Below are 21,474 nucleotides of genomic sequence, written 5' to 3'. Positions count from 1 at the left end.
AAATTGATAAGGTTTACGTATTTAAAGTGGTCACCACGAATTAAAATATACTGGATACCCAACGATATATGATAAGGCGCTCCTAAACTGACTTTCAATGTGCAAAGGTGCACTAGCGCTCCAAGGGAATTAAATGTTTACTAATGGATTGACTATTTAAAATATTATGCATAAATAACAAATAATATTATGATTTTTTTGAACGATTAATTTAAAACATTCATGCATTTTCTTATTACTGTAATCTGCAATATTATTAACAATTAATAGGCACCATTGACCATTCTAAATATTCTACTATGACAAAATGGATTGATAAAGTGTTAAGTGAAAGGTAAGTATTATTAATAGGTAGTAAAAGAAAAATGCACATTTAATTATTTAATGAATATTATTTACATCTTTTTTTATTACATAATACAAATAATTTTACAAATTTATTAATATAGTTACTTAATACAAATTGCATGAAATACTTATACAGGGTGATTGATTAAGATAATGAGTGTTTTACGCTTAATCAATCACCCTGTAATTACAATACATAATATACAGTTCAAACCTTAAATTAAATTAGTCAACAAATCATGTTTTAACTAATTTAGATAATTTTTTTTTTGTTTTACTTAGTTTTTTTGAGTTTTGATTCACCAAGTAAGAATACTGCCTCATTCTCATAGTAATATGGCCTGATATCCATTCTCTTGTTATATCCTGAGGCTTAAAATGATTTTCACAAATCCGGGATTTAGATTTTAATGTAAAACCTAAAGCTTCATTCCAAACTTTCCATAAATCTAAATCTTTAGGTACACCAAAAGTACTTTTTTTTCTTTTAGAATCACAAAGTGGAACACAACAACTCATTTTTGTTTTAATGAAAAAAATATTTTGGATTAATGAAAAATGGGAAATCTATTTAAGTTATAAACATGAATTAAGATGTACGTCTATTTTAATTCTTGGTTATAAACAATGTCCAATGATAGTAATTAACATGACGAATTGACGAATATAATTTGTCATGGTTGTTTATTTAATTCCAAATATTTAGAAATTTGGCGGTAAATTATTTTGTAAAAGTTGCTACTAATATGATAACAAGCGCTAGGTGTAGTTTGCAACAGCTGTTTTGGCAAGTCAGTTTGGGTCCAAGAAAAATAGCAGTTCATATAGGTCGTTGGGTATCCAGTATATTTTAATTCGTGGTGGTCACTGGTTGTAGATATTATCTATGAAAGTAGTATAGTAAAATATAGAGAGCCTAGATAATAATTATAATTATTATTATCTAGTATAATTATTATGTAGGCTCTCTAGTAAAATAGTAAATAGTTATCTACTATCTAGCTTCTATGATTACTGAATAGGAAGTTCTCTGTGGTTCTTCTTTCATTCAATAAAGATACCAATCATATAATGTATAGTGTTCATTTTTTAGTATGATAAGTGTCATTACTTACTACTTAGTAGTAAAATAAAATTGTATTATTACAAGTCAAATTAACTTAAGCAATAATTGCCCTTGCACATTACTTAAGGTGATTTTGAAGAATAATAACATTCCTCAATCATAATGAGCAAAATCACCATACCTTGGATTCCAATAACATTTACAGTAACACCCATGATTGGTGGTTTCATTGTAGGTAACCTTGTTCGGAAAAACATCAAAGGATGGTACGAGGTAATCACAAATTATATTTATTTTTTTTTATCTTAATCATTTTAGTTATCTAATTCAGAAGATTTCGTATAACTTATGTATACATTTTTTTAGACATTGAATCGACCATCCTGGAGACCTCCTAATTATATGTTTGCTCCAGTTTGGACAACTTTGTATTTAGGAATGGGATATGCCTCATACATGGTATACCGTAGTGGAGGTGGATTTTTTGGTAAGGTTATGCCTTATGCCCAAAGTTAATATAAAAGTTTAATTCATGTCAATTTTTAATTTAAAGGTGCAGCAAAACTTCCTTTGGCATTGTATGCATCACAATTGGTTTTAAATTGGGCATGGACACCTTTATTCTTTGAGTTTCATCAGTTAAAATGGGTACACTGATTACATTTTTAATTATTACCTAACTATTGTATAATTTTAAATTATATTCCATTATAATTTTTTTCAGAGTTTGGTTGAAATTTGTGTTTTGTGGACAAACGTGGCTGGTTGCATTTTAACATTTTATAAAATAAACAAAGTGGCTAGTTATCTTATGATTCCATATTTAGGTTGGTTGTCTTTAGCAACAGCATTGACGTATAATATTTATAAAAATAACCCTGAAATATCAGACAAAGCTCATGATGAATAATTGTATTTATATTACAATAAGTTTGTATAATATTATTTTTATTATTAAAATTTAAATTGTCATCACAATATGTTTTTATAAATATATAATTATGATAATTATGAAAAAAAGTGATAGTATGTTCTAATATGCAAATAAGAATTGTCTAGGTTAATATTTTGGAGTTAAAATATCTGTTAAAATGACATAATAAAGGTATTTGTTATCTCCGTCTCACAAGTGTGTAACATACCAAATTTAACCTCAGTTGTTCATGTGTAGCTTTGTTAGTTTAAATTTAGAGTAAATTAATCTCTTATACAACTTATGGTATGAACATTATTTGTATTTGAATGTGATTTTTTTTACGATAGATAGTTCAGTTTTAAAGTGATTTATGAGCATTCTAATATAAGCTATTTTATGTATGCAAAACTTGTTATAAAATTATAAAATAATCCACATACTAACACAAACAATGTTCTTTCATTGAAGTTTCATAAGAGGTTAGAGGTTCACTTATAACAAAGCTTAGAATATTTTCAAGATAATGTAACATGATTGATAATGTAAAATAATAAATTATGATTATGACAACATTAATGGCAGGTAGTGAGCGAGTTGTTTACTTGGGTCTCTAATAAATGTATTAAAGTGTATGACCATCCATAAGTTTTGGTGCCTGTTTATTGTGAACAGGTTTTTTATTAACTGTGTCGAGTCTCTAGTCCATCTTTAATTAAGTGTTTATCAGACGATAAATTTTAAATATTTAACTTTTTTAGATAAATTAAACATTTTATTTTTTGGTTAAAAACCTTGATTAATGTATAGGTAATATAGTTTCATAAAAATAACTCTTACTGGAATTAAAAAGAAATTTAAGTGTAAGCTCGCTTAATGATATGTCATTAAGCAATGTTAGTTTAATTATTTGCAACACAAATTGAACAAGGCACTATAGTCTATAACCTCCTTAAATTTATCATTTCTGAACACAATGATTCATATTATGTTATTTATAATTGTAGACATTTATATTTTATTTTTTGTGTGTAAAAAGCTTTTAAAGTGGTAAAAAAATCCATTGGTTTTTTACTTTGAAGACTTCTGGGTACCTAGTTAATTGGATATATTCTGTACTAGGAGATCAAAAGTAGAAAAACCAATTATTATTCTTAATCAGGGGAAAAAATAATGGTAATATCAGTTTTTGACAAAATTTATATTATTGTTTTTTTTTGTGTATGATACTCAAAAGTCATAATCGAAATACCTAATCATACATTTGAAATGACTATAACTTTTAAAATAATAGTTACCGAAAAATGATTTTTAAACTATTGTTTTTATTATTAATAAACAAGCTTACAAATACAAATTGAGAAGGTACTGGTGAAGTGCAATGGCGGATTTTCAACATTTCTAGGGAAGAGAATGGGGATATAATATGTATTTCGAACATATTATTTTTATAAATTAAAATAAATATAAATCAACATCTTAGGGGTGGGTCCAAATACCTTGTACTATTTTCCGCCGTAAATCCTCCACTGGTGAAGTGCATTATTGGTTGTCAGTAATTTTGTAGTCAAGGGATATCTAATATTTTGCTAGTATCTATTCATTAATTCCTATTATCTATGGAATAGATATTAATCTTTATATAGATCAAAATGTAAATTGCAATATATTCTGGGAACCGAAAAAAAATCTCCCGGAGGGAGGTAAGTTTATAAAACTTTATAAACAAGTTTTTTTAATAGTTATAGCCCCAAATATTAGTTACAGCGATAATAATATATACAATGGTTATTTTTTATAAATATAAACTTTTTTTTTTTGTAAAAATATTCCCGAAAAGTCATCCAAGTTAGTGTATACTGTATATCACGATTTGAGATATACTTAAAATACTTATGTATATCTTTTATGTAATTATATATCCTAAATGTATCCTAAATCATGGCGAGAGTGACTGTAGATGTAGATTTTAAAATGATTATAGCACCGACGCACCGAGTGAAATTAGTATCAATTTGTTGTTTTCAGTTTTCACTCACAGTCTGTGGTTGCCATAGTATATAAGGTCTATGGTTGTTGCACAGAATAGATAAATGTTGTTTTGTTAATTGTTATCATTTGATAATGCATTTTTTACTTAGACCCTACATCAATGTAAAAAATGCATTATCAAAATAGTATAATCACAGAACAATAATATAATATAAATATATAATTATTATTATTACAATTATTCTAAATTTCTGAATTCGTTCTAACCTTCTAACCTGTTAATTATTTTATTTCATCACTTATGTTTCTTGTTAGTTCTCTGGTCTACTCTTCTGCGTAAGGTATTTGCTATCCACCATTTATTTCACCACAAATTGGTCTTATTTATTCGTTAGTCATTACTAGTGAGTAGTAACACAAGTGAACGGCCATCTACAAATACTTTCAAATTACTAATCTTTGAGTTCTTGAGAAATTAGCTGTGGATCCCCGATTGATTACAGTACATTGAGGAAAATTATAAAATATTTATAGAATAACAGTATAACTTACAAGAGTTTAAATTACCATATAATATTATTAAATGGAACAGTATTGTCACAATAATTATGCATAGTTGTTTTCAATCAGCATACTTATAGTTTTATTTTGTGTATAAATATCTTCACATTTATTTTTAAATAATTATTTATTACCTAACATGGATTCGTTAATTAAAAGTGTTGGTGAGAGTGATTATCAACCAGAAAAATGTATGTACAAATATAATACATTCAAGTAACAAAAAATTTTCATATGATTTATGAATTAATTTAGATGTAAAAGAGTTATCTCAAAGATGTATGGGTCCTGAAGAATTGTTACAACAGAGAACAAATGTACAATCCTTGGGTGAACAAATAAATACAATGCTCAAGAAAAATGTATTTTACAATTATATTCAATTTATTGATACCGCCAAAGAAATTGCTAGTAAGTTATAAAACAAATTATCTTGTTTGGTGAGTTTCTATAGTTAATAATTACATTATTATTATTTATAGATTTAGAAGGTGAAATGTATCAGTTGTCACATTTGTTAACTGAACAAGCATCTTTACTTAATTCATTGGCTAGTTCTTCAATTGTTAGCGAACAAATTTCTAATTCTGGCCAAGAAGTAAATGGCGTTCAAAATGTTGAAATAGATAATGTAGTTGAAGAAAAAAGAGTTCATAAATTGCTGAATATTATGGAAAAAGTTGAAAACTGCAATGTTTGTATTACCTACCTATAAAACAGTTTCCATGTGTAATAGTATACATAATAAGCTTGATTTTAGAATTTAGTTGATGTTCCTGATCGTAAATGTTTGCATGAAGGAGATTTATTAGAATTGGATCCTATTGAAAATACACCAGTCCAAAGAATTCATTGTTATCTATTTACTGATATTTGTATTGTTACCAGTTGGTTGTCTAGCAGGTGATTAGTTATTATAGTCGAAAGCATGTATCACAGTAGACTTTAAATTTTACTTGTTTACTTTTAGACGAGGACCAGCTAGATATAGATTTCAGTCAATGTATGATTTATGTAATCTTGCTGTTGTAAATATTAAAGATATTAAAAATTCTTTTAAATTGCTTGCTTTTCCGGAAACAAGAGTATTTCAAGCACCAAACACTGGACTTAAGGTTAGCGATAAGCAATGTTTTAAAATTAATTTAACATGTTATAACTATTTATAGAATGATTGGTTATCAAAATTTGAAGTCGCTAAAAAGTCACAAATCTTGGTTGAAAACAAAACGAAAAGTACTATCGACCATAAAATGATCCAAAGAACAGATTCCATTCAATTAGTTCATAATTGTAAGAATTAAAGTTGACTTAAGTTGAAATAATTATATTTAAATATGAATAATTTGTAAATTATTATTATCAAATAGTTGATTATAAGTACATAGAGATGAATTAGTTGAATCTAAATTCAAAATAATTTATCCCAAAAAGTTAGTTAGAAATAAAAGTTCTAGAAACTAACCATTTTTACCTAGCTGCTAGGAAATCTTATTTAGTTTGTTTATATTTCAGAATTAGAATCTGAGCAAAGTAATAAATGTATTGGTTTTACAATTTTTTTCTGTCTGTCATCATTTCTTGGGATAATTCATATGATTTGATCTCCACCTTTGAGGATGGTTTCTGGAAGAAAATTTGAACTAGTTAGTATTTGCGGGTAGTAGTTTAGAGTATTAGTAATACCTATATGTTAATATCAAGATTTTCCAAACGTAATATAAAAATTCTCTTTTAGAGCTATGTGTGAAGTTAGTTATTTTTAATTTTATTGTCTTTAAATATTGATAAAAATCTGTAATGACCTGTTTTGGTAACCTAACCAACAAAATTCTGATTTTGGAAAAATAATAGATTTATTTTTTGCGCTTTTTTACTAATCACCAATCACCGTGCTATATTGTAATATGATATCTAAATATTCTATATGTAGGTCACAAAATGTTGGGAATATGCTGTCTAAAGTTAAATATATTCAACTAATCAACATGGTGAGTTGCGAATGCAGCTTTACATAAGTGAATACTTGTAAAACAATTATACAGTTAGAATATACACTTATTGGTGCTTGCTACTGTCAGAATCCAAATTTTATACATAATAATTTAGTACTTATAATATTATGTTTTTACATTTTTATATATTAATATAATTAAACATAGTTGATTGTCAATTTTAGCATTTGAACCTGAAACACAAGAACCAGAATTACCAGAATGGATTATTGATTTAGCAGATGATTTAGATGTATTAATTGCTCAAAGACATTTTGAAGATGCTAATTCTTTGATAACTAAAGCCAGGAAATATTTAGATGAACACAAAAATCAAATATCAACATCAATTGAACAAGAAATAAAGTATATATTTTATACATTTTACTTAATTATATATTTTTTTAATTACTAAAAGGTATTTAGAGAATAACTAATTTGATTAGAATCACATCTGAAAATTGGATCCATACTAAACACTAATATATATTTATAATTTATATTATTGCTTAGATTAATTATATAAAAAAATCTAGTATAAACCCGGTACACACTTGTTATGTTAAGTGTGTATAAAATTGAGACAACAGCGAGAGAAGTTACTTTTAAAGCAGATTCATCCTTCCTTTAGTCTTCTACTATAATGAAATGAAAGCTAAAAAAACTAAAAATAATAATAAATTTACATTGGTAATAATAATATATTTATATTATTTTACTTCATATAAAACAAAAAGATTTGGCACCTTGATTAATGTTAACTGTACAACATAATTAATATAAAATAGTGTATACAAATTACTATTTGTTTTGCGTTTAATGATTTAATTATGCCCACTCCTGTTTCTAAAAGTATTACTTTCTAAAAATAAATTCACATCTTTAAAAACAAAACTTCAAATATACAAATCACTACTAAAACCCATATGGACGTATGGTATCCAACTTTGGGGATTGGCTAAAAAATAAAATTTAAATAAAATTCAGGCCTTCCAAAATATTACCTTTCGTAAAATCACAAATGCTTCCCCCCCCCCTTCGACTCTAACATGACCCTCCTCAAAGACTTAGGATAAAATAGTAGAAGAAGAAGCTACTATTTTATAATAAATTAGAAAATCATGAAAATCCTCTAATAAAAGGCTTACATATCCCTGCCTTTTATTATTCCACTTCCTGGAATTCGCTGACGCTGACTGAAAATATTTAAAAAATATTTTCATGAATATTACTAAAACCTGTATGAATATACTTACAAGTTTAAGATAATTATACATAAGTAGTAATAGTTAGACATGAATAATTTTTTTATATTTCAGAACTAAATTGGAAAATCGTATTCAAGCATTAACATTAGTCCTAACTAAAGAACTTCAAGTTTCTCCAGATAAATCACATAAAGGTGGATTACGAGCAGCTCGAAGAGCAGTTAGAATATTAAATCAATTGGATAAATCTTCACAAGTATATAATATTAAAAAAATTGTTTTGTTTTATACTGATTTTTTATATTATAGGCATGTGATCTATTCCTGAAAGTTTGCTCAAATTTATTAAAATCTCAATTACAGTATGTAAAACGTGATGGTGCAATGTCAACATTTGTTAAAAAATATTCAATGGTATTTTTTGGAACTACAATAGAAATTACACATGAATTTTTATACAAAGCTTTTCCAAATAGTGCATCATGTTCTTCAGGTAATATCACTAATAGCTTAAATAAGTAATTTTTATATGATATAGCCGTATGATAAAAATTTGTTTAGCTTTTATTTTATGGACAATTCAAGAAGTCAATGATTTTATGGTAGTTTTAATCAAACATATGTTTGTTCCTCAAACATCATTATCCAATTTATCTGAGTGTATAAAAGTGATACACAAAAATTGTCAAGAGGTAATATTAATATTAATTTAATAGTAATTATTTGCTAAGAACTAATCAGTATCTATTATAAATTTTAAAATTACTCGGAAAGTTTAAAAAATAAAAGTGGGATATTTTTAGGTGTCTAGAGAGTCACTATAATGAATGTGTTAAATTTCAATTCAATAATCATTGTATACAAAAACGATCCTGAGAGAAGACGGTCTGTAGACTACCTATAATATTACTGAGCTCTGAGCATATTTGATAATATCATTGTGATTAAAGTATTAAAGTAATTAATTTTACAACCAATCAATAGAGCTGCAGTAGTTAAATTTAAATTATTAATATGAAACTTTTAAGTACCAACAAATAATATTTTTAACTTATTACTAAAATCACGATTTTTGGATTTAATTTATAATTTCATCCAAATTTGAATTTAAAATGTGTTTTAAAAATAACTATGTTTAATATTTTTTAGATTTCTCAATTACAGTATGAACTATTTATGAAAATCATTGTTCTAAATTTTCAAGCTTTTTCAAAATTGAAATGTAAAGACTTAGAAAAATAGCCTTGCCTATGAATCATTAATTGTATCAACTGCTATTAAAACAGTTTTTAAAGAACCTTTTATTCAATTTTGAATCTTTTGATATTTTTGGTATAAAATACCCAAAAAAAATAAAAATTTATAATTGTTCAAAACGAGTTATTACAGTTATTAGTTTTTGATTAATAACTAAATATGAAAATCTTAAATCCAATTTCATACGTCCAACTTTAAAAATTTGTAGAACATTAATTTTACTCTCCAGTAAATTTTTTTTTAATAAAATGTAGTATAACTTAAGGGGAATCTTATAAGCAATTTCAAATCTTTATGAATTTCTCACTCAAAATAATTTGTCAATTTTTGTTATTTATATGAATTTTTTCAAAATGTTTAGTTTTGACGTTTATTTAAAATTATTGTGGATTTAAGTTCAAATGTTTGTTTTGTTAATTTCCACTAAAAAAATTTCTAAGAGACATTAGTGAAAAAAAATCTAATAAAACTCAACATTTGTCTTATACCTATGAATAGCTCATAAGAGTTGCAGTATTTCAAAAATGTTTCTGTACATAGAAATGGTGCATTTTCAAAAAATGGTTTTGCGTAAAAATCTCTGGTCTTCTTGAAAACTAAGAGGACATTTTTGTTTTTAAGCTCTCAAAGTAGCTATTATTTTATTGTTCTATCAGAAAAGATGCTGTTGAAGAAAGTCAAAAAAATTTTACCGCCCAAAATATGACTATATAAAAATTTACAATATTTTTTTATTATTATTTTATATTAACTGGTTGTTCTTGCCAATATTAATCCCGGTAAATTGTGTCCAAATTTATATATTCATTTGAAGGATACTTCCCACGACTTATCATTTATTCATTAAAGTTATTCTTTGATAAATTCTGTCCATAAAACAAAGTAAATCTAATAGTCCTACTTACTACTACTATTATTAAATTTCTAACTGGCATATATATGGGTTTTTTTTAATTGTCTACATTATTTATTGAAATCTTAATATTGGTATGTTTTTATTTTAGTTATGTGATTATGGGATAGATCTTCAGTTTCAAATTGATGGGCAACTTAGAATTCCGCTTACAAAATCAATAAATGATATTAAGGAAAAGACTATTGAAGTAATTAAAATAAGATTTTCCGAGGACAAATGGAAACCTTTCAATCTAAAAACTAAACAACAGAGAGATAAAATTGTTGATGAATTTACAAATTATGGTTTTTCAAACATTGAATCTTACAATAAAGGTTATTTTGAGCTTAGAAATTATGTTGCAGAACAAATAATGAAATAAATTTGGTGTTTTTAGGTGATTCGTGGATAATGCTAACTCAAAACACAATAACATTCACTCGTACTTACTTATTACTTTTAAATGATTGCTTAGTGCTTTATTCAACTGATTTGGCAAATGTTATTGATCAACTACTTTATGAAGTTTTTGCTGCTCATTGTAATTACATAAAGAGCTCTATGAAAAATAAAAACTTTGTAAATGATGTGAGTATTTTTAAATAATTAAACAATTCTACATTTTTTTAAATACTTATACTATATTTAAATTCATAGATAAATATTATTACAACAAATGCCAGATTTATCCTAGACATATTTTTATCCCATTGTTTCAAATTGTATTCGGCATCTACTGGAAATGTAAATCCACAAATTCACACTCGTTTAAAATCAGAATTTGGTGTAATTCCTACCCAAAATATAACTGGATATATTTAAAATTGTATATTTATTTTCATAAAATAGTTATATTGTTTTAAATGTTTTAATACTGAATAATAAACCATAATTTATCGTATTGTATTTTCATAATATATGTATATGTATATTATTTTTATATGTTAGCAATTTATTGTATTTATTTAATGATATTATTTATACTTACTTTACTCTTACATGTATTATTTAGTAAAAATATTAATTTGCTGGTTATTTAATACCTTATGTTTAAATGTAAATTGTTATCTATTAATATATTATTAATTTATAAAAGAAAGTTACTAACTTTAATTATATACAATATAGAGAACATTTATATAATGAAAAATAGTATTAATTACAAAGATTATCTGGTAATAAAGAATAATATATATCAAATAAAAAGTTTAGAATATCTCTTTTGTTTCCTTAATAGTTTGTACTTAAAAAATATAAAACTAAAAATGAGTACTATAATGTTATAAAAATATTATAAGGAAAGGATTTTAAACTTATCAACTGTATTTTATAATATAGTTGTGGCTAACCCAAGTCATAAGTTATACACTTTTAACCTACTCCTAAAAGGTTTAATATCCAATATAAAACACAAAAGTCATATAAAGAAAAAGCTAATCTAAATATTTGTTAAAAATGTCAAGTTATTTACGTTTAATATTTGTTTAATTACAAAAAATAAATAAATAAATATTTTGTTGTATAAAAATTGGTGTGGAAATTTTCTGGTTTTGTTAGTTTTTCAGAATAATTTTACTTCATCAAAGTACAAACTAGATTAAATATTCAATAAAAAATCATTGTCTATGTAAAAGATGATAATTTTCTTTTCCAACACATGATGATAAATACTTAATATATAGAGTGATTCACTAAACATGCTTATTCCCATTTTTGCCATTTTGCAATTTTTAAAATTTTTTTTATATATTTATTTGAATTCTTGAGATTTCTTTTACTATTTAAGGAGTATCCTGTGGCAATACAACATTTTTTTTTAAAAATAACTTCCTTATTTACTGTAAATTATTTAATGGGTAATTTTTTTGAAAATGTTGTTATATGTAACTAATACGCAACATTTAAATGAATGATTACTCAATTATTAAAACTTTTCTACTAAGGAGTAAATTCCCTAAACATTATTTAAAAATATATCAATTGATATAATATTGAATCTAGTATTAAGTTGCACCACCGTTAAAAATATTTAATATTGGTGGATTAATAGTATTCAATTTAATTTATTAACCCCCATATCTTTCAAACTAATAGCATGGACAATGGCGCCGAAGTCCTAAAAATCTAGTAGGGTGAAAAATATTTTAAGAGGCCCAACATTTAAATATCGGAAAAAATGGCATACCTTGGAGAAGAAAATGGTCGATATGAAGCGGTCTTATCTTAAATTTTCAAAATATGTCGGGCCATGGCTCGACCTTAACATAGGGTTTGAACGGATCTATGTTCTTTATACCTAAGTGCTCGAGTTAAATAATTTAAAATCTTGTTTTAATTTTGATTTGGATACATCAAAATTGTTAGAATAATTATTTGTATTTAAAAAAATTTGATGAAATGGTTTGTACATTGTTTTAACTAATTTTTTGGTTCAGTTTATTAGCTGTATTACGGGGGGGGGGGGGGGCTGAAGCCACGCTGTAAATTTTAAATGTACTAGTATTACAAATAAGTTTTCTCCAGTCTACCACACTTATATTTACATAACATTCATTTAAATTAGAAACCCATATTTTAAGTTAGTAATATCAATGTGATAGATCTTCATTTTATGTCCTATGTAGGTATATTATCGTAGATTAAATTTAAAAAAAAAATGACTAGTTAAAACTCAAAAATAAACTTTATACTTACTGAATAGTAACTAAAATGTAGTAAGCATAGTACCTCTAGATCTTTTATGACTGAAAACTTAAATATACTAAATATAATTTAGTATTGTACAGCGCGGGATAGAGACCTAACCCACCGAGATTTTAAATTTCTACCGGCCCTCAACAAAGTATCGCCCATTCGAATAATATTTTTATGATCACTCTTTTAGTATGTGTGCTTTAAATAATAATTGTTTCTCTAAAGCACATTTACAAATTACCTATTCAGTAGGTACATTACATTAAGTTACTTAGTATACTTCAGTTATATTATTTAAAAAAAAACGCAAAATATAACTTATAAGATAGATAATATAGATAAAATAAAATATAATATAGATCGCCTGGATTTATGCAATTTGTATACATTTATTTTTATACTCATCAGTCAACACTCATGAGTCATGAGTCACGGCCTAAGTATGAGTAGTATGGCGATTTTTAATCAATTTTTTATAACTATAAGTTTAAAATTTGATTTTTTTTTAGGTATATATATAATATATTTATATAATTCTATGACGTATATCGTATATAGATAAAATACATTATATTATTATTTTAAATTATTCTAGTTTATATCAGTGTTTGATATGATACTGATCTTGAATTTTTACGCGGCCGATCGAGATTTTCTCGGTAGCTCACCGGTTCAATCCGGGCCTGGTATTGTATAATTTAAAATCAGTAATATCAATGAAATTGACATTTGATATGAGACTTATGAAAGCACCAGAATATTATTTAGTTAATTTATTATATAATTATTATAATATTCGATATTATTCAGTCAGTTCACTTAAAATTATTTTAATAACATCCAATTTCTTTGATGAAAAAGATATTTAATAATACCTAATCAATAATCATAAACAAAAGATATAGTGATGTTCGTGAGACGACGTGAATCAGAGTTCATACCTATTAAATGGGTAATTTTAAAAAATAGCGCTATCGAGATACTGTTACACCCATAGACCTATAAAAGAATATTCTATGGTTACACTGAACCATGGTTCAGGTATATTAAATTCCCTTTGCTTTCAACGATATATCCCGAGGTTAACCGAGAGTGAAAACATCCGAGTTCGGCTTTTTTGAAGGACCTGAGATGTGATTGGATCATCCATTTTGTTGATCAAACTCTGAAGTCACATGTTCGCACTAAGCGAATTTTCTTTGTGTCTTACTTCAGGTTAAGTCCGTGAAAGTGGATTTTTAACCATAAGTTTTTACATTTTTACGTAGAGTTAGCTTAACATAAGTAATTTGTTGCCGACTTACCATTTGCCAACGGTAAATATTTTCAACTCAAAATGAACGCTGAAAAACTGAAAAAACTCAGTGACCAGGTGCGAATAGGCGGTAAAGGTACACCACGACGAAAGAAGAAGGTTGTACACACAACAGCAGCCACAGACGACAAAAAACTCCAAAGTACACTTAAAAAGTTAACAGTTAACACAATACCTGGAATTGAAGAAGTAAATATGATCAAAGACGATGGTACTGTGATACACTTCAACAATCCAAAAGCACAAGCTTCACTGGCAGCAAACACATTTGCTATTACGGGGCATGGTGATACAAAATCAATGTCTGAACTACTGCCTGGCATATTAAATCAGTTGGGTCATGAAGAAATTGGTCAACTAAAGCGTTATGCCAGTGGGTTTGCTAGTAATAATCTCATTAGTAAATCATTAATTGAAGATGATGATGAGGTGCCGGATTTGGTCGGTAACTTTGATGATGCCAGCAAAGAAGAGGTAGTAGCCAAAGGATCGTCAGAAGAAAAGACTGACAGTACTGAGAAAGCTATTGTCGAAGAAAATGCAGAGAGCTCAAAGAAGGAATAATAATTGGTAAACACACATTTATTTTTAAGGTCTTTTTTATGGTTATAAAACATTTTAGTTACTGATTAACTTTTAGAAATGTTTCCTTTAAATTATCATCTACTCAAATTTATAACAATTCAATTAAATAAAGAAAATTAACAAATATTTGTTCATGTTTTCTCTTATTCTGTGAAATGTTTCAATAATTATATTCAAATTAATTTACATGATAAGAACGTCCAAGACAATTAATTAATGAATATATTTTATATTTATTAACTGGGTAATAGTATTTATGTGTTGAAATAAATTAACAGAGTACACAAGTTTCCATTTTGACTTTTCAGTGTGTATTTATGCACAGATGTTCTCACACATATCTTAGTAGCTTGTAGTCTGTTACATGCGAGGTTACATGTAAGCCTTACTATGAAAGTGTAATGTTCACCATCATAGCTAACCCTTGCTGAGACTGTTATGAATATTAACTGTTTTTTTTGGTCGATTTTATTAGTAAAATCTTAAATCAGCTAAGTTTGTAGTGACATTGTATTTAAATTAAAAATGAGATTGTTTAAACCTAAATGAATTTAATTTAATTTGATTACCAAATTCATGTGCTAAAAATGATAGGTAGTAAGACTTATAAATTAACTTGCCAATTGTTAACTAAAATATTAAAGGAAAACGATACCTTCTTATATTAACTACATTAAAAATCACTTGTAATAATACACCTATAAGGCTTCAAATTATAATTGATAGTATTCGGTTAAATTTATCGTCTTATAAATAAGAACTGGAGATAGTAGATGTTTACTTCATGATGTATTTCATTACTTATTTATATAAGAGGATTATTTGGATTATATCCAACGTACTTTGGATTCATTTTGTATTTTTATCCTTATATAAACCTTATGTTCCTACTATCCAACCACAATTTATTTAAAAGGTACTTGTGATGTGCATACAACAATATATTAACTTGTATAAAAAGTTAAACTTAGTAACAATTCTTCCATCAAATTATTTTTTTTTTTTTTTAGTTATAATATCTATTATTTTATATTTCAGGATTGATGGTGACTAAAACAACAACTCATATTGAGAACATTAATAATTTGCAGTAGTGACCATATTCAATCATAACTATAATAAAATTAAAACAAACAAATAATAGCATTTGATTCTGAAAACTGTAAATTTTAAAATTCATAAATACTTCTTTCTCTTGTAAATCACTTTATATTTTGTTCGATGTACTTTTTGCTAAGTATAAATAAAATATACTATTATTACCTAAAATTTGTTTGATTTAACATGTTTATTTTTCTATTGTGTTAATGTGGAAAACTCATATTTTTCATTTGACAGGCACTGGCGCTTTGATTAATGTTAACTGTACAAAATAAATAATATAAAATAGTGTATACAAATAATTATTTGTTTTACATCTAATGATTTAATTAAGCCCACTACCGTCCTCTAAAAGTATTTCTTTCTAAAAATAAATTCACATCTTTAAAAACTAAACTTCTAATATACATAACCACTACTGAAACCCATATGGACCAATGTCATACTTAGAGGGGGTGTAGGAGGTGCATAGCACCAGGGCCTTTTAGCTGTATTTTATAAATGGAGTCCTTAAGCCCCTAATCGGTCTAATCAACAAGTAGCAACTGAAACTTTATATGGGGCCCAAAAAATTAGGTGCACTCCTGTGCTTAAATACACCACTGATATGGACGTATGGTATCCAACTTTGGGGATTGGCTAATAAATAAAATTCAGGCCTACCAAAATATTACCTTTCGTAAAATCATAAAGGCCCCCCCCCTTGTCTCTAACATGACCCTCCACAAAGACTTAGGTATAAATATAAAAACAGTGGAAGAAGAAGCTGCTATTTTCTATAAACTATTTTTAATTTTATAATAAATTAGAAAATCATGAAAATCCTCTTATAAAAGGCTTACATATCCTGTCACTTCCTGGAAATCCCTGTCGCACACTGAAAAGGAAATAGTGTAGGGATCATCTAACTTCATCTCAATAAGTTGTAAGTAATCACATAATAAACAAGTTAAGTACTACTGATGGGTGGCTTCTTATTCACGCAACTCCATGATGTTTTGTTACCCTAATATCACATATACTTATCGTGCTTAATTGTATAGATTGTATATATCTTGTAAAAAAAAAAATAAATACTAATTTCAATAATTTAATGCATGAAAAAGTGTAAGTATGATGTGGAAATGTATGAAATAAAGTTATTTATCAATCAATATTAAACTCCAAAAGATTCTTTAAGGCTTTTAAAAGCGTTTTCTGACACAGATTTTGAAACGTATTTCAGCAATTCCTTGATATCTGGAATTGAAAAAATACTATATTAATAAAATGGAACTTATAGATAAATTATTTTTATTATTTTACAATCTATATCAGAGGTACTCAAACCGTGCGTTGAGCTCTCGGAGGAATCGCGAGAGCTGTCCCCTACAGCGTCCTATAACTGAAAACTAATATCTGTCATGATAAATAAATATTTTGTATAAATTGATAGCACATTGACTTTTAGTAATTTATGATTTAAACTGTCTAATTTTTGTGAACATAAAGGAGCCGTGGAACGAAGAAGTTTGAATACCTTTGATGTAAATAGATTTTCACAATAATTATCAATATCATTTATCAAGTATTGAAGTATATGATCACTTATCAGTGAAAAATAAAAAAATGACAGAATAGCTGTGAAAGAAGACTTCTTAAAATAATGTACCTACTGACACTTTCTATTTTGTATGTTTAATTATTTATCATTTTTATAAAAAATCTTAACACAGTTTACGCTTTATTTTCTGTGAAGATTACTTATAACTAATAAAGAGAACAAAATTTGAAATATTAAAGAATGTAATTTTGATTTTTTTAATAAATTCCTAATTCTCTGATGCCTAACAACAAAATTATGCTGTATATGCATAATATATAATCAAATATTAATTGACTCACTTAAATATTACTCAGTTGTTTTTTGAAAAAATAACTAAGATGAATGCAGAATAAATATTCAATTTTTTTATTTATCACGGTAATTATTTTTTAGTGTTCAATTATACTTACTTGTTACTTCATCACTAGAACAAAACATCACTAACATTTGTAATCTTGGTAATTCACTAAGGCCAATTAAATAATCTGTTATATCACATCCATTTTTAATGAATTCTATACGTAAAATCCTTATAATATCCACAAATAGATCATTATCCATTGAATTACGTACAATTGATGGTATGCGCTTTCCAGGAATTTGCTAAAATAAATTTAATTAGGTTACTATAATAGTTAATGAATTTAAAATTTAAATCATACTTTGAAATATTGAAACAATAATTTTGGATCATTTTGTAAGTATGCCCAATCTTGTTTGAGTTGAACATATGTTAGTGGAACAGGAGGTATAGTGACATGATTTTTTACAGTTTTAACAGAATTCTTTTTCATAGGAATAATTTCTTTGTCTAAAGATTGATCTGTATGTTTTTTTGCACATACTTCCTTCAGCGTGGTTTGAAGTAAATGTATGTTGTTTAGTTTTTCTTGGTCTACTTGAACATCTTTGATTTTAAGTGAGCTGAAAGGTTTCTAACAAAAATAATTAACCAAAATCATATTAAATTATCATCAACTTTATTACACAATATTTAGTCAGTTATATCTAGTGAGTTTTAAATGTATTACCTCATGTAAATTTAAATATATTAGCTTATTATCAGCAATTTAATATTTTAATTATAATATGTAGGTACTTATATTTTAAAATAATGAAATATTAATCTTTTTTTTTACTAGCTTTTAGTCAGAAAATATTTATCTTATTCCTTACTATTCAAGTAAACAAATATTGTACAGAATAGGTTATTGCAGATCAAATTTGTATCTATTACCATTGACTACCATTAATACTCTCAACTAGCCGACCATAAACCATATAACCGAAAACCTATCCAGTAAGCAATCTTTATTATTTATAATCAATGAAATTAGTAATTACTCATCAAAGTCTAAACAAACATACTGCGGGTCTAGTGGAAAAAAAAGTTGAAAAGAAATTGTTAACAGTAAGTCATTGTATCATAAACCATACTACATGTAATGAGATACACAGGGAATAAAAGGGAGTTCAATAATGATTCAAAACATAATTACTTGAACATTTAAAGTATTTGTCTAATTAAATTTTTTTAGTATTCTATGGTTGAATAAGTTTAGATTACTTACTTTTGATCTTAAATGTGGAGGCTTTTGTATAGAAGTTATTTGTTTACAACCAACTCTTTGAGGCCAATTGGGAATAACAATTTGTATCGGTTTGTCATCTTCTTTACATAACATTTTTGAACTAATAATTTTACTTTGTAAATTATTAGTTGTATTTGTATTTTGACATTTAATATCAGAGATTTTCTGCTTTTCACACTATTAAAAATTATTTATTTAATTATTAAAGGCACAAATATAAATTATTTCACTAACCTGTTTAATTTTATTGTTCACAACTTCAATATCAAGTTTAGCTTGTTTATTATTTGGTTCTAATTTTAATATATCTTGTATATCTCTTTTAGCTTCATTGTACATTCCAAGAGCCATATAAGCTGCACTTCTCCTTTGAAATGCTTTCACATATGTGTGATCTAGTTCAAGTGAAGATGTGCAATCAATTATTGCTAATTTAAACCTGGAAAAAAATTAACGTGCTGTATAATGTACTAAGTAATGTTATATTTTTGCAAGTCTTACTCATTTGTCTTTAGATAGCATAATGCTCTATTGGCATAAAATATTGGATCTTTATCATAATATTCTATTGCTCTTGTGTACCTTAGTATAGCCTCAGCCCATTTTTGCTTTTGCACTAATGCATTACCCTAAATTAAAAATAATTAAATCATTATGACAATGGAAGTTTAATATTATATATTTTATTTTATACAAATCAAAAACTAAAATGTATTCAAATAATTAAATTAAAATTCAACATAATATATTATACAGTCAGAAAATAAGAAATATAATAGTTTTAAAAAAGTAGTATTAAGAAGGATATGATGATAACTAACATAACTGTCATAATTGGACATCAGTATAACTTTTGATAAAAATATTTAGTTATAGTTTCATGAGAGTGGAGGGTAAGAAAAAAATGAGGAACTGGAAATTATGTTCCAGAAAAAAAACATATTAAGTGTAATCAGAAACCGAAGACTTCAATGGGCTTGTCATGCTATCCGAAGCCAGAAACATCTGATAACGATGGTTGAAGATGAGAACTCAGTTGTTAAGGGACCACTGGGAAGACCACAATTGAAATGAGAAGATGAGATAGTGAAAGACATGGAAACACTGAAAGTAGGATGGGATTGGAATATAAAAGCAGTGGATAGGGGACGCTAGATGATTGGATGTGTGAAGGGATTGTCTTGATGGCCATAAAATCCAAAAAGAAGAACAGTTTGTAGATTTTAACAAGCTGAATATTTTTTTTATGTTAGTAAAATAAATAGCAGAACAATTTTATAATTGTTTTATTAATTACCAAATTTTTTTCATATAGGCCTTCTGACTGTTTGGATTGTAACTTATTATTTAAACAGTCAACACTTGAACTATAATTATCATTTTTCTTGAGTTCATTTTGAGTATCTAGTTCTTTGCAAGCATTATCCTAAGGAAATAAATGTGAATGTAATATTCAAGTTTTAATGGAATGTGGTTAATAATTATAATACATACTACATCAAACTTATCCCAAGCCGAATAATCCCATGATGAAATTTTGCTTTTACTAGATTTTGGTGGATTAATTTTAGATTTTTTCTTTTCATTGGGATTCTGAAATTTAAATTGTGAGATAAACTTACAATTTTTTTTAAAGCAATTCAGATTTCAGTATAATATAAACATTATAAACTGTACCGGAGGAGAATGTTCTTTTCGCTTCATTTGTTCTTGCCAAATGTTCATATCACGCAAATAATTTGATAACTCTTCTTCATTCTCTTGTAATTGTTTTCTTAGTAAATATGGATTATTCATGCCAAAATGTTGAATTGGACACAAATCTTAAGAATTTACATGCAACTTTAATATTAATAAATCAAAGCCAGAATAACACTATTTATAATAAACATTAGATAATTGGGGTTTTAGTTTCAAGAGTAATAAATACCATAGACCTATTAAAAATTTGCTAATATACGTATGGTGATTACTGATTAGTGATTACTGAGTACTAAATCCAATAATCCAATAATATAAAATTTTCTATAAATGTATTATTGATTTGTGACTAGTAAATACAAATAACAAAAATATTTAAATAAGTTACTCCAGATATAGTACTATGATGAAGAATTGAAGACCGCAATCTTAATTTTAAAGTTAATAATAATCATCCACTGAAGACTGAAACTGAACAGTGAACATTAATCAATTTATCAATTTGCATATTCTGTTTTCTGTGGACTGTGGTTAGATCACGATTTAAGATATATACTATATTATTATAGATGTTAGATGTTAGATCGATCCACAGATATATAAACATAGTTATGTATTTATGTTTATATATATTCTGTGATCACGCATAGATGATAACAAAGAAGTC

The 21,474-nt window shown here is 26.3% G+C and overlaps 4 protein-coding genes across 7 annotated transcripts; 3 read left to right on the top strand and 1 right to left on the bottom strand.

Moving 5' to 3' along the window:
• Positions 1-1,197: 1,197 nt before the first annotated feature.
• Tspo (Translocator protein) lies at positions 1,198-2,392 on the top strand. Its single transcript, XM_015514492.2, has 4 exons — positions 1,198-1,687; positions 1,781-1,901; positions 1,968-2,062; positions 2,139-2,392. Exons 1-4 carry the CDS (start codon positions 1,577-1,579, stop codon positions 2,322-2,324), a joined length of 513 nt encoding a protein of 170 aa, XP_015369978.1. The 5' UTR covers positions 1,198-1,576; the 3' UTR covers positions 2,325-2,392.
• Positions 2,393-4,387: 1,995 nt separating this feature from the next.
• On the top strand, positions 4,388-11,440 carry Exo84 (exocyst complex component Exo84). Of its 3 annotated transcripts, none has more exons than XM_089228405.1 (13): positions 4,388-5,071; positions 5,136-5,291; positions 5,363-5,574; positions 5,641-5,783; positions 5,851-5,995; positions 6,050-6,173; positions 7,060-7,240; positions 8,194-8,338; positions 8,446-8,575; positions 8,644-8,774; positions 10,344-10,569; positions 10,632-10,822; positions 10,892-11,440. In XM_089228405.1, the coding sequence occupies exons 1-13, from the start codon at positions 5,020-5,022 to the stop codon at positions 11,054-11,056; spliced, it is 2,001 nt and encodes a 666-aa protein (XP_089084531.1). In that variant the 5' UTR covers positions 4,388-5,019; the 3' UTR covers positions 11,057-11,440. The 3 variants fall into 3 exon arrangements, with proteins under 3 accessions (XP_089084531.1, XP_089084532.1, XP_089084530.1); XM_089228404.1 differs by having other exon boundaries at positions 4,396-5,071; positions 8,392-8,575; XM_089228406.1 differs by lacking the exons at positions 5,641-5,783; positions 5,851-5,995 and having other exon boundaries at positions 4,390-5,071; positions 8,392-8,575.
• Positions 11,441-14,077: 2,637 nt separating this feature from the next.
• On the bottom strand, positions 14,078-21,411 carry LOC107166032 (RNA polymerase II-associated protein spaghetti). Of its 2 annotated transcripts, none has more exons than XM_015514521.2 (10): positions 21,196-21,411; positions 20,784-20,929; positions 20,601-20,699; positions 20,404-20,532; positions 19,608-19,735; positions 19,341-19,545; positions 19,086-19,283; positions 18,177-18,449; positions 17,925-18,117; positions 14,078-17,168 (listed from the first exon to the last, which is right to left on the bottom strand). In XM_015514521.2, exons 2-10 carry the CDS (start codon positions 20,901-20,903, stop codon positions 17,086-17,088), a joined length of 1,428 nt encoding a protein of 475 aa, XP_015370007.2. In that variant the 5' UTR covers positions 20,904-20,929; positions 21,196-21,411; the 3' UTR covers positions 14,078-17,085. The 2 variants fall into 2 exon arrangements, with proteins under 2 accessions (XP_015370007.2, XP_015370011.2); XM_015514525.2 differs by having other exon boundaries at positions 21,210-21,411.
• Positions 14,265-16,097, top strand: LOC107172475 (bicaudal). The gene is made up of 2 exons (XM_015522762.2): positions 14,265-14,813; positions 15,867-16,097. The coding sequence occupies exon 1, from the start codon at positions 14,265-14,267 to the stop codon at positions 14,805-14,807; it is 543 nt and encodes a 180-aa protein (XP_015378248.1). The 3' UTR covers positions 14,808-14,813; positions 15,867-16,097.
• Positions 21,412-21,474: the final 63 nt, after the last annotated feature.

Source organism: Diuraphis noxia, unplaced genomic scaffold (genome assembly GCF_037042655.1).
Source record: "Diuraphis noxia isolate RWA-SAM2 unplaced genomic scaffold, SU_Dnox_SAM2 contig0005, whole genome shotgun sequence".
NCBI lineage: Eukaryota > Metazoa > Arthropoda > Insecta > Hemiptera > Aphididae > Diuraphis > Diuraphis noxia.
The sequence above is the reverse complement of the archived record's forward strand: the minus strand, read 5'-3'. Positions and strand labels throughout refer to the sequence as shown.

Excerpts from the sequence above, each read along its gene's own strand:
- LOC107172475 (XM_015522762.2), top strand. The coding sequence starts at position 14,265 with ATGAACGCTGAAAAACTGAAAAAACTCAGTGACCAGGTGCGAATAGGC.
- Tspo (XM_015514492.2), top strand. The coding sequence starts at position 1,577 with ATGAGCAAAATCACCATACCTTGGATTCCAATAACATTTACAGTAACA. Across the intron at positions 1,902-1,967 it reads TAGTGGAGGTGGATTTTTTG|GTGCAGCAAAACTTCCTTTG; the intron begins GTAAGGTTATGC and ends TTTAATTTAAAG. Across the intron at positions 2,063-2,138 it reads AGTTTCATCAGTTAAAATGG|AGTTTGGTTGAAATTTGTGT; the intron begins GTACACTGATTA and ends AATTTTTTTCAG.
- Exo84 (XM_089228404.1), top strand. The coding sequence starts at position 5,020 with ATGGATTCGTTAATTAAAAGTGTTGGTGAGAGTGATTATCAACCAGAA. Across the intron at positions 6,174-7,059 it reads CATTCAATTAGTTCATAATT|CATTTGAACCTGAAACACAA; the intron begins GTAAGAATTAAA and ends TGTCAATTTTAG. Across the intron at positions 7,241-8,193 it reads TCAATTGAACAAGAAATAAA|AACTAAATTGGAAAATCGTA; the intron begins GTATATATTTTA and ends TTTATATTTCAG.
- LOC107166032 (XM_015514521.2), bottom strand. The coding sequence starts at position 20,903 with ATGAATAATCCATATTTACTAAGAAAACAATTACAAGAGAATGAAGAA. Across the intron at positions 20,533-20,600 it reads CTTGGGATAAGTTTGATGTA|GATAATGCTTGCAAAGAACT; the intron begins GTATGTATTATA and ends TTATTTCCTTAG. Across the intron at positions 18,118-18,176 it reads TATTGTTTCAATATTTCAAA|CAAATTCCTGGAAAGCGCAT; the intron begins GTATGATTTAAA and ends AATTTATTTTAG.